General features: G+C 50.0%; 2 protein-coding genes across 4 annotated transcripts in view; both read left to right on the top strand.

The window, feature by feature from the left end:
• The first annotated feature begins 2,160 nt into the window (after positions 1-2,160).
• On the top strand, positions 2,161-5,723 carry riok3 (RIO kinase 3 (yeast)). 2 transcript variants are annotated; one of them, XM_015974672.3, is made up of 13 exons: positions 2,161-2,419; positions 2,975-3,090; positions 3,172-3,314; positions 3,431-3,538; positions 3,612-3,721; positions 3,839-3,982; positions 4,055-4,182; positions 4,265-4,447; positions 4,518-4,677; positions 4,772-4,852; positions 4,937-5,026; positions 5,164-5,277; positions 5,350-5,723. In XM_015974672.3, the coding sequence occupies exons 1-13, from the start codon at positions 2,384-2,386 to the stop codon at positions 5,461-5,463; spliced, it is 1,527 nt and encodes a 508-aa protein (XP_015830158.3). In that variant the 5' UTR covers positions 2,161-2,383; the 3' UTR covers positions 5,464-5,723. The 2 variants fall into 2 exon arrangements, with proteins under 2 accessions (XP_015830158.3, XP_054592145.2); XM_054736170.2 differs by lacking the exon at positions 2,161-2,419 and adding an exon at positions 2,753-2,871.
• A 254-nt stretch (positions 5,724-5,977) lies between these two features.
• rmc1 (regulator of MON1-CCZ1) overlaps positions 5,978-11,164 on the top strand; it is a 7,622-nt gene continuing 2,435 nt past the window's right edge. The window contains exons 1-13 of one of the 2 annotated variants that reach the window (XM_070553529.1): positions 5,978-6,300; positions 6,377-6,453; positions 6,558-6,642; positions 6,716-6,772; positions 6,845-6,931; positions 7,022-7,162; positions 7,249-7,352; positions 7,433-7,522; positions 8,729-8,834; positions 9,543-9,651; positions 9,724-9,768; positions 9,915-9,968; positions 10,168-10,296. In XM_070553529.1, the coding sequence (XP_070409630.1) occupies positions 6,016-6,300; positions 6,377-6,453; positions 6,558-6,642; positions 6,716-6,772; positions 6,845-6,931; positions 7,022-7,162; positions 7,249-7,352; positions 7,433-7,522; positions 8,729-8,834; positions 9,543-9,651; positions 9,724-9,768; positions 9,915-9,968; positions 10,168-10,296 (1,369 nt within the window). In that variant the 5' untranslated portion in view covers positions 5,978-6,015. The remainder of the gene's footprint in view (positions 6,301-6,376; positions 6,454-6,557; positions 6,643-6,715; positions 6,773-6,844; positions 6,932-7,021; positions 7,163-7,248; positions 7,353-7,432; positions 7,523-8,728; positions 8,835-9,542; positions 9,652-9,723; positions 9,769-9,914; positions 9,969-10,167; positions 10,297-11,164) is intronic. The other variant, XM_015974671.3, reaches the window with a different exon arrangement.

Genomic DNA, 11,164 nt, shown 5'->3' with positions numbered 1-11,164 from the left:
ACAGAGACTCAGAATCCCAGAACAGTTTCCAGGCCAGACCGAGGCTCTACTGAGGCCTTTCCACGGAGCTAGCTCTGTGGTCACGTGGGTCTGATGCTCATTAATTATACAGAATTTTAGGCTTTTAATACACTTAAACAGAAGAGTGAGAAAAACATTCACCCCCCTCAGAGTTGTCATGAGTGTAAACTAGATCATTTAAACCTAAAACATGTTCTGGTACCAGGCTGTAAACATGTTTATTTCTGCTGTGAAATTGGTATTTTTAACATGGGAGTCAATGAGGATTTGCTCGCTTCTGACACCAGCCCCTAGTGGACGAGGGTGGAACTGCAATTTATTCATTTCCGGGTTTGCCTCAATGTGGGTGCTTGGTGTGTGCATGGTTGTTCGTCCTGTGTGTCTCTGCGTTGCCCTGCGATGGACTGGCTCTCTGTCCAGGGTGTACCCCACCTGATTGCCCGTTGACTGCTGGAGATAGGCACCAGCCCCCCCGCGACCCTGCGTGGACAAGCGGGTTCAGAAGATGGATGGATGGATCTCCGTGATTCATTCTTTCTTTATTAACGCTTTCATAATGAGTTAAAGCATCAGTGCCTCCTGAGACCAGATTTTGGATTCAAGGCACAGTTGAAGTAAAAGCATTCTTATGAAAATTTAATTTGTATTTATTGTAAAAAATTTCTGTTGACATGAGAAAAAATATATAAAAACTCAGTGTTATTAATTAATAGGGAGCCTAAGCCCCGCCCATCTACTTCCGGACCACGGGCCCCCCGACGAACGAGGAGATGAGGCCCTGTCCACACGTAGCCGGGGATCTGCCAAAACGTAGATATTTTCTACGTTTTGGCCTGTCATCCACACGAAAACGGAGTTTTTTAAAAACTCCGGCCAAAGTGAAGATCTGCGTTTTCTCCGTTTTGGGTGTCTGCGTGTGGACGGACAAAACCGGAGTTTTAAGGTCCGCAACGTCACTTTCCGCGACATAAAAATGCTGACATCACGCGTGCGACCTGTGTTTACACTAGCCGACAGCATGGACGCCCTCAGAGCTGCGCTCGCTTTATCAATTGTCCAAGCGCTTTCTACTTGTTTGTTTTTGCAAGCGGAATTACTGATCCTTGCGGAAGACCACAGACGAAGGACGAGGTTAAGAACGGGGGAAGTACTGCCGCCTACAGGTCTGGCATGTCCTTAACAACGTATTTATCCGGGTACGTGTGGACAGAGTTTCTTTTAAACGAGGTGGTGTGGATGCAAGTTTTTGGAGGGGCGGATATTCATTTTTTTAGAAACCCGGCTACGTGTGGACTAGGCCTGAGTCAACAGGGCTAAAAACGCTGTTTTCTAATTCCGCCTGTTTTGTTCCATGGATTTCACACATGATGTCCGTAAATTTTAAACACATTTTGATACCATAACGCACTTATTTTCTGGCGAGGGGGACGTTATTTTAAGTTTTGTGTGAAAATAAGTTCAGGACTACAAATGCGCTTCACCAAAGCGACGTCATCGATCTAGACAGAGAAGAGAGAGAGAAAATGGCGGTGAATTCAGGGAACTTCAAATCTTTAATCCATAACAAATCTGGCCATGTGGTAAGCAGCTAGCTAGGGGAGATGAGACTCTGTGGTGACGTCACATATGCGACGTGCCGACGATTTCTGATTTGTAGTCCGTGTTCGAGATGAGCCAGTTCTGATTTGAGTTCAGATTCGATCACCGGTGATCGGCGCACTGCAGTGCATGCCAGTAAGATTTGTGTCAGACTTAACACCGACTTGCTCTGACGTCATGGCTACGTAGGCAACGATAATCTAGTGAGATCAAGGCGGCTGCAGATTTTGGAGCAAGGCGCTGCAGTTGCTCTCCAACACCTAGGGCATGATGGGAAACTCCTGGCTCTCAACTGATCTAAGATCTGATTGGCTCTCATTTTGATCCAAACATCCGGTGGCAGAACTCTAAATGTTAGTTGGTCATAAATCATGTTACGTTGATAACTATATAGGCCATGAAGAGAATATATAAAGTATATAAACACTGTTTACATACATCTCTGTGCTCTCGAACACGGACAGGGCGACTCCGGGAGGATGTGATGTAAAGTGTTTTATTTTGAAGGCAGGTTGGAGTCTTGTTGGGCTGTGACGTGTTTCCGGGTGTTTAAAGGTTCACGCTGTCCTGTGAGACGCCTCTACGTCGTCTTCAACTTTCATCCGTTTACAAACGTTTGTTACCGACTTGAGAACTTTATTTTCATTTTGCTGACGTTTACATTCTAGCTTCCGGTTCGGCTCTTCTCGTCTCGTTTTGTTTCCACAAAGTTACACCAGCGTTAGCTTTAGCGCTAGCTAGCCGACAGACCGGAGTCCCAGCCATGGATCAGCCAGGAGTCACTGCGGAGGCGCGGAAGGTCGGTACCGGTTGTGTCTGGCCCGGTTTTACACGAACGTGTCGCTTAGCCCGATTGGACCTGAGACGGAAGGTCAGAGCTGACCAGGCTGAACGTGTATGAGTTAGAAGTAAACGTGCTTAACTAGCTTAGCTCGGAGGGCAGATTAGAGATAAACGGCCTTCAGTTTGGTCACGTGGGAGTCATGTGGCCACAGATGTGTCCAGCTGTTTCGGTGTTGGAGTTATTTCAACATCCAATTAGAAAACGTTTAAATGTAACTTTAATATTCTGGTGTTTTATTTGAGCCTCTGCGTCCGGATGACGTCAGCTGTTTGAGGCGACACGCCCCTCTCAGACATGCGAGGACATGTCCCTCCAGCCTGGCTACGGCACTACTGTTATCTAACCGCACCAGCACCCCTCCCTCTGGCTCAGGGGTTGGGTAACTCTGGAAGTAGATTTACTGCAAAGTAATCAGATTACATCAGCAGTTACTTGTTATAAACGCCGAGGTTATCACTAACCAGACAGAACCATCTGAGCTGAAGCATGAAACTGACTCTGTTTCTCCAGAACCCGTGGGGTTGTGTGGGCCCGACGGCCCCGGCCTGCCCCCTGACGGAGGTGATGAGCGAACAGCTGGCCACACAGCTGGAGGAAGACAACAGCAGCTTCTCTGCTCTCACCGGGTGAGTCACCTGGAGCACGCCGTTCTCCTGTCCTGCAGCTACGATTCAGACTGTTGGGTCTGACAGCTGGTTCTGCTTTAGCCCAGAGGTGGACCTGCTGCTGGAGGACGGTCCCGACACCACCAGTGACCTGATGCTGGCCCAGATGCTGCAGATGCAGTTTGACCGAGAGTTTGATGATCAGCTCCGTCGGGAGGAGAGGAAGTTCAACGGAGACAGTAAAGGTAGGGTCGGGTCGGGCCCAGAACCGCTGGTCGAGCCTAGACGAGCCCAGCAGTTCTGGGTCAGAGGACCGTTCCCGGTTGGACTCTCTTCCTAACCAGGTTGTGTCTCTGTCCAGTGTCCATCTCCTTTGAGAACTATCGGATGGTCCATCCCTATGAGGACAGCGACAGCTCGGAGGACGAGGTGGACTGGCAGGACACGAGACACGACCCGTACCGAGCCGGTGAGGTTCCTGCATCAGGTCTAGAGGAGCCGTCTGAGACGTTTCTGTAATGTTTGTGTTCCTGATGATCCAGACAAACCTCAGACCACGCCCAGGAGGGGCTTCAGCAGGAAGGGGAAGAACATCACCACCAAACATGACGAGGTGGCCTGTGGACGCAAGAACACGGCCCGGATGGACAATGTAAGTCTCCGTCTGGATGGTGGTTCTGGAAGTCCTCTGGGTGTTCTGATTCCTGCTTTCAGGAAGTCACAACAACTGGATGTTGTTCTGTCTGTCCCCCGTCCTCCTGTCCTGCAGTTTGCTCCAGAGGTCCAGGTGGGAGATGGTCTGGGGATGGACCTGAAGCTGTCCAACCAGGTCTTCAACTCTCTGAAGCAGCACTGCTACAGCGAGCAGAGACGCAGCGCTCGGCTCCATGAGAAGAAGGAGCACTCCACCGCCGTACGTGTCCCACAGTCCGGTCCATGGACCGTCCTGCTGTCTGTCCCAACGTGATCTCGTGTGTCTGGACAGGAACAAGCCGTGGACCCGAGGACCCGTCTGCTGATGTACAAGATGGTGAACGCCGGCGTGCTGGAGAACATCAACGGCTGCATCAGCACCGGGAAGGAGTCGGTGGTGTTCCACGCCGATGGGGGCAGGTGAGCTGGGAGGAGCTGAACCTGCTGGGAACAGGATCTGAGGGGTTCTGGTTCACGTTTGAGGTGTGTGTGTCCCGTCCAGGCTGGAGGAGGAGCCCGTACCAGGTGAGGTGGTCCTCAAGGTGTTTAAGACCACGCTGAACGAGTTTAAGAACAGGGACCGCTACATCAAAGACGATTACCGCTTCAAAGACCGTTTCAGCAAACTGAACCCCAGGAAGGTGATCCGGCTGTGGGCGGAGAAGGAGATGCACAACCTGTCCAGGTACAGCCCAGGTGCTCTGGTCTGCCAGTCACAGCTGCAGCAGGTGAAACGTCTCTGTTCACGTCGCCAGGATGAAGAAAGCTGGACTTCCGGTTCCAGATGTGGTTCTGCTGAAGAAACACATCCTGGTGATGTCGTTCATCGGGAAGGACCACGTTCCGGCTCCGAAGCTGAAGGACGTGACGCTGAGCTCCGAGGACATGAAAGCCGCTTACTACCAGGTGTTACAGGTGTGTGTCTCACAGACAGGTGTGTGTGTGTTTGTAGCTGATGTGGAGTTGTACCAGGTAACATCCAGGTGTGTGTGTGTGTGTGTGTCTGCAGCTGATGCAGCAGCTGTATCAGGAATGTCACCTGGTCCACGCTGACCTCAGTGAATACAACATGCTGTGGTACCAGGAGAAGGTGATGATGATGATGATGATGATGACCTTCAGCCTGTAACCTTCATCCACTCATCTTTCTCTGTCCTGCTCTGATTGGCTGAAGGTGTGGCTGATAGACGTGAGTCAGTCCGTGGAGCCGACTCATCCTCACGGGCTGGAGTTCCTCTTCAGAGACTGCAGGAACGTTTCCACGGTAACGCCCTCCATAGTTCGGCTTCGATCCAGATGAAAGTAAAACATCCAGATGTTTGGTGTGGGACATCAGCTGAGTCTGTCCCGCTGGTGTCCAGGTAGACCCCAGGTATCAGGTGCCTCGTGTTTGTGTTTCAGTTCTTCCAGAAGCGAGGCGTGGGCGACGTGATGAGCGTCTACGAGCTTTTCAACGCCGTGACGGGGCTGAGTGTCCCGGTTGGAGCTGAGGACGAGGCGGATTTCATGTCGGAGGTAAAAGAGGGTCCTGGCGGGCGTTGAGCCGTGGTGGATACGAGGTGTTTGAATCATTCTGCTCTGTGACAGATCGTGGCTCTGGAGAAGCGGAACGAGGATCACATCCAGAAACGAGGAAAGAAATCGTTCCCGGTGACCTCTGAGGATGGAGGTCCTCCTCTAAAACCGGACACTGACGACTAACGCCGCCCTCGTCACCATCTGCTGTGTTCTGGAGACGAGGAGGAGGCTTTGGTTCCTCCACACCTGTCCGCTAACCCCACCCTCCTCCAACTGAGGGCAGAGTGGAACACCTCCTTCAGGCTGTAGGAGGAGAAGACTCCCTGATCAGGATGGTGGGTCCAGCTGGGACGTCATCATGTCCTCCTGCTTTACTGCTGCGTGTTTGTGTGAAGCTGCGAGTCAGGAAGTTTGTTCAGATTAATAAAATAATCTAAGTCAGAGGTGTGTGTGTGTGTGTGTGTGTGTGTGTGTGTGTGTGTGTGTGTGTGTGTGTGTGTGTGTGTGTGTGTGTGTGTGTGTCTGAGAGACCCTGCAGTGGTGTTTCTTCGGGGCGTAGAGGATCTTCTGTTAGAGGAAAATCTGATGTTTTTATTTTGATTCAATAAAACTTAAACACGACTTTTGTGTTTTGAAGTTTGTAAGCAAGCACGTGATGAATGTTGGTCACATGACTTGTCACAAGAACGCCACCGAACAGCCTAAACCAAAAACAGGTCTCTTCTCCAGCTGAACATGGTTTGGAAACGAGTTCACATGAAGGTGCGTCAAAGCGCGATACGCACGTTTAGTTCTGTGTGCTGCTACACAAGTTTCACCACAGTTGAAACGGTCTCTTATTGTGAAGGAGAAGGAAGGCTTGTAGTTAGATTTCCGGTTTCCGGTCAAACATCAGGAGCAGAACCGGCCAGGTGTGTGAGGATGGCCAACGAGCATTACCTGGAGCTGAAGGAGAACCCGGTCCAGTTCGAACACGCGTCCAGCGTCAATAACGTCTTCTTCGATGAAGCTAATAAACAGGTGAGCTAACAGTTAGCATCGGCTAAGCTAACCTGCTACAGTCGCGCGCCGGTAACCCCTAACCTCAACCCTGTAGGTGTTCGCGGTGCGTTCAGGTGGAGCCACAGGTGTGGTGGTCAAAGGGCCAGATGACAAGAGCAGTGTTGCCTTCAGGTACATCAGGAATCACCGTTTAGTTTAAGCTAGCCGCGTGTTCACCTGTAGACTCAGGTGAAAGACCTGCCTAACCCTGCTCTGGCTGCCGCTTTCCTCCTCAGGATGGATGACAAAGGAGAGGTGAAGTGCATCAAGTTCTCCATCGGGAACAAGATCCTGGCGGTTCAGAGGACCTCCAAGTCTGTGGTGAGTTCAGGAGCGTGTGGGATGTTTTTATTCTGACTTCCCTTTAAGGTTCTGGTTCTGGTTGTGTTTACAGGATTTCATCAACTTCATTCCTGACTACCCACACATGGAGTTCACTCAGGAGTGTAAGGTCCGTCAGCCTTTGGGTCAAACATCTCCGTTCCCTCCTGTTCCCTCAGTAACCCTCTGTGTCGCTCTGCAGACGAAGAACGCCAACGTTCTGGGGTTCTGTTGGACCAGCTGGAACGAGATCGTCTTCATAACAGACCAGGGCGTTGAGTTTTATCAGGTAGACCGGTGGCGCGCCAGACGCTTCTGCAGAGTCAAACTGTTGTTTAGATGTGGAGCAGCAGGAAATGTTCTGAAATGTGGGTTTCAGGTGTTTCCAGACAAACGCAGCCTGAAGCTGCAGAAGAGTCAGAACATCAACGTGAACTGGTACCAGTACTGTCCAGAGACGGCCGTCCTCCTGCTGTCCACTACTGTCCAGGGAAACGTCTTGCAGCCGCTGGCCTTCAGGGTGAGTCCCACGTCCTGTGTGTGTGTGTGTGTGTGTGTGTGTGTGTGTGTGTGTGTGTTTTCATAGTGAATATCCATCTTTCCCAGAACGGAACCATCTCCAAGATGTCTAAGTTTGAGATCGAACTGCCGGTCATCCCCAAACCCGCCAAACTCAGCCTGTCTGAGCGAGATGTCGCCATAGCAACCATGTAATGAGAGTAAATAATAGTTCCACTTCATGTGGATTGGGGATAACTCTGTGTGTGTGTGTGTGTGTGTGTGTGTGTAGCTACGGCCAGCTGTACGTCATGTATCTGAAGCATCACTCCAGGACGCCCAACAGCCCTGGTGCAGAGGTGGTTCTGTATCACCTACCGAGGTAACGACACACACTGGCCCGTCCGGACCGGTTCTGGTTGAGCTAACAACCAACCAGTTCCTAAATGAGCAGAAGAAAAAGATCAAAGGATTTCTTTTCCTTTGTTCTGAACCTGCAGAAGGAGTCACTGAGGGTCGGTTCTCACATGAAACTGTTTTATGTTTGGGACGTTACTAAACTAAAACGGTTGTTGGGAATGTTCTGGACTTCCTGCTGAGTCTGGTGGACGTGCTCTTGTGTCGCTGGACAGATGTTCCCTGTAGGGATGTTCCGTACATCTTTTTTTACTTCCAGTCCTTCAGTGCTGTCCGATACGATATCAGCACAAACATACGTGCCTGTACCTGCTCCGTAGAGTGGAACGTACACAAGGCTCGGTGCAGGGATTTACTGGCACTGAAAACAAGCCAGCGTCAGTAAGTGTAAAAACCGACCAGTGTTCCCTTAACCTTTGGTTGCATGAATGTGAACAGCTGAGTTTAGAGAGATGAGGAAACGCAGACCAACCGCTACAAGTCGAGTGAGAAAATCCTCAGTGATCCTGCTTCCAACGCACGATGGGGTTGGACGTGTTAGTCTGGTTCTGTTGCACCGCAGGAAACTTGTGCTCCCAGCCAAGCTGTCTGTCACACTCTTAACAAATACACAGCCACATGGGGCTAGCACACACTGTTCTGATCACCTGGACTTTGGATCTGGGAGCTGATGGGTAGAACTGCTGGAATGGAGTTTAAAGCGGAACGTCCTGCTGACATCGGAGATTTTTGATGCGTTCCGATAAAATCTGGTGTTTTTGGGCCGATGTTCGTACGGGAACGGGACATCCCTAGTTCCTGGAGCAGGTGTTAACAGTTGGAACTTGAGAGAAATGTGGGACGAGTTGGAGACCAGTCGGAGAATTAAATGAGACTCCGTTAGAAGACGGTCTAAATTGCAGGACGAGCTGATTGTGATGACATCATCAGTGATTGTAAACCTGCAGAGGTTTTGTGTCTCCAAACCGAATCTGATGTAGATCTGCATCGTTTTAGTTCTACGTACCTTTTCGTTTCAGTGAAGGCGCTAAACCTCCCCAGGTTCAGACGCTGGTTTGGGTAAACTCTCGGGTTAAAGGTTCGGTGGCGTTAGGCGTGGACATGCAGCACATGTCTGAGAACTAGGGTTCCCATCCCACATGTGGACCACAGGTTCTGCTGTGTTCTGCAGGGAAGGCCCGTGTAAGAAGAGTCATGTGTTGAAGCTGAACACAACGGGGAAGTTTGCTCTGAACATCGTGGACAACCTGGTTGTTGTTCATCACCAGAGTTCACAGGTCAGAACCAGAGGTTCCTTTCTTCTTACTGAGCAACAGTTTACGTGCAACACTGGGTGTTTCTCAACGTCGAGGCGCCTTGCTTACAAGGACACGTCCTTCCTTGGTAGAAGAAACAATTAAATGGAACATTCTTACCTCAGGTGACCATGGCAGTCGTGTCACATGAGGTAACGTTTTATTTTATACGTATAAGTTTCAGTATAAATGTCTAACGAGCCTTTTTAATTGTGTATAATTGGTTAAATTAAGTATGTAAGCGAGTTGGGACCTGCTAGCCACCGAAGCTGCTACTACTGAGCAACTAGCCAACCACAGCTAACTGCTTTGGATTGTAGGTATCAACCCGATAGCTACATTTAGTTGACGTACATTTAAACGGGAACTTTGCCCCTGAAGTCGCTGCCGGCGTCTGATCCTTTTAAAATGCCGCGCTGTTCTGTGAAAGTTTGGGCCAAGGCCAGGCTACAAGGCTTCTCCCATATATCCTTGCTCAGCTAGCTAAACGGCTAACAAACAGAGAACAGACGCTTGGCACAAATACTGGGACACGCCTTGGCGGTTCCTGATGACGTATCTCCTTGACAACCGGGGTGGGACCAAGACATCCAGGTGAGGTTCTTGACATTGAGAAACACCCTTTGTCTTCTGTGCTGTCCGATAAAACTAAACTACACCTGATTACATCACTTCCTGTTTGTCCGTAAGACATCACTGATCTTCGATATCAAGCTGAAGGAACCGGACTGTGCCGTCAACACTCACCAGCCTGTCCTACCAGCCCGGTCCATTCACCCATACAGGGTATCTCTGTCAGGTACACACCTGCTCCTGGGGGGGTTGGGTGTGGTGCGTTTGTTTCTCACTCTGATGGTTTGTGTCCCTGCAGGTCCGGTTGTGGTTCCATCTCAGCCTCCGGTGCCATGTCAGCTTTGTATCCTCCCTACGCTTTACACAGAAATTTCTGCAGTGGCATCCCTCAAGGCAGTGTCCTCAGTCTTCCCCGGTTCTGTTTTGTCTTGCCTTAGCAGTGAGTTTATTCTGATTCATGCTTGTTTTCCTGACCTTTTGAACCCAAAGATTCTTCATCCTGGAGTGTCTTCCAGCCTGACATCATCATCAGCGCCAGTGAAGGTGTGTTAAACACGAACAAATCACTAGATGTTTTAAAGAGTCGAGTCTCATCAGAGGACTAGTGTCTAGTCGGTCTAAGATTGAGTTCAGAGTCCATCAGATCCAGTTACTGATCACAACGAGCAGTAATCCCTCTGGGATTAATAAAGTTTTATTGAATTGAATTTAGCTGTGGTTAATGTCTGCTCATCTGTCTCAGGTTACCTGTGGTACCTCCAGGTGAAGCTGGCTCCCATGGTCCACCTGTTGGAGGACAAAGGGAAGCTGATGGACTTCCTTTTACGTCGACGGGACTGCAAGTTGGTCATCCTGTCGGTGTGTTCACAAAGTAGGTCTTCTTGTTCTTGATGTTTTTTACGTTAGCGCCACTGCTAGCATGCTCAGAAACCGCTGTCAGGTGCAGAAGAGCTAAAACAGAACCTCCCGCCGTTCTGGAGTTACAAATGTCGGCGCTGCAACGTTAGATAGGGCTGCAGCGTGGTGCAATTGTTGGCACTGTTGCCTCGCAGCAAGAAGGTTGCAGGTTGAAAACTCGGCTGCAGCCTTTCTATGTGGAGTTGAACGTTCTCCTCGTGCATGCGTGGGTTTCCTCCGGGTACTCTGGTATCCCCACAGATCACAACATGCCCTATAGGTACGGTGTTCTGGATAAAAGCGTCTACCTAATAGATAAACATAGATCACACCGGAGACCTCCCAGAGACACGAGTCTTTAGTGATCATCTCACTGTAGGACTCGTGTCGTACCTTTAATGAACAGTTTATCTGAAACCGTGTGGAGAAGAAATATCTAAGATGTGTAGCGGGGACTGATCTTTATTTACACCCTTCTCTATGTGTTGGTCATCTGCTGTTCACTCATTCGCTGCCAGCGCTTTTCAGCGTCTTTACTGGTTTTTTTTAAGAGTGACAGAACGTTGCGCGCTAGGATGATGTCGACACCAAAACAAAGCGGAGACTCACCTCTTACATCAGGAAGAATCCGCGTGTTTCCGAGCGTTATCCGTTCTTTCATAATTGTTGAATCGTGATCGGCAGAAGCTTTTCCGGTTCGCGCCTCACTTTTTTTACGATCTCCTAACACAAGGATGTTCTGCTTCCTGATCACGTGACGTGTGACGTATGCGGATGAAGATCGGCTTCAGAGCTGAGATGTTTGTTCTCACGGTGCGGGGGCTCGTTCCACGTAGCAGTAC

Source organism: Nothobranchius furzeri, chromosome 7 (genome assembly GCF_043380555.1).
Source record: "Nothobranchius furzeri strain GRZ-AD chromosome 7, NfurGRZ-RIMD1, whole genome shotgun sequence".
Lineage (NCBI taxonomy): Eukaryota > Metazoa > Chordata > Actinopteri > Cyprinodontiformes > Nothobranchiidae > Nothobranchius > Nothobranchius furzeri.
The sequence above is the reverse complement of the archived record's forward strand: the minus strand, read 5'-3'. Positions and strand labels throughout refer to the sequence as shown.

Coding starts and splice junctions, on each gene's coding strand:
- riok3 (XM_015974672.3), top strand. CDS start 2,384: ATGGATCAGCCAGGAGTCACTGCGGAGGCGCGGAAG. Junction 3,983..4,054: donor AGAAGGAGCACTCCACCGCC/GTACGTGTCCCA, acceptor GTGTCTGGACAG/GAACAAGCCGTGGACCCGAG. Junction 4,448..4,517: donor GAGATGCACAACCTGTCCAG/GTACAGCCCAGG, acceptor TCACGTCGCCAG/GATGAAGAAAGCTGGACTTC.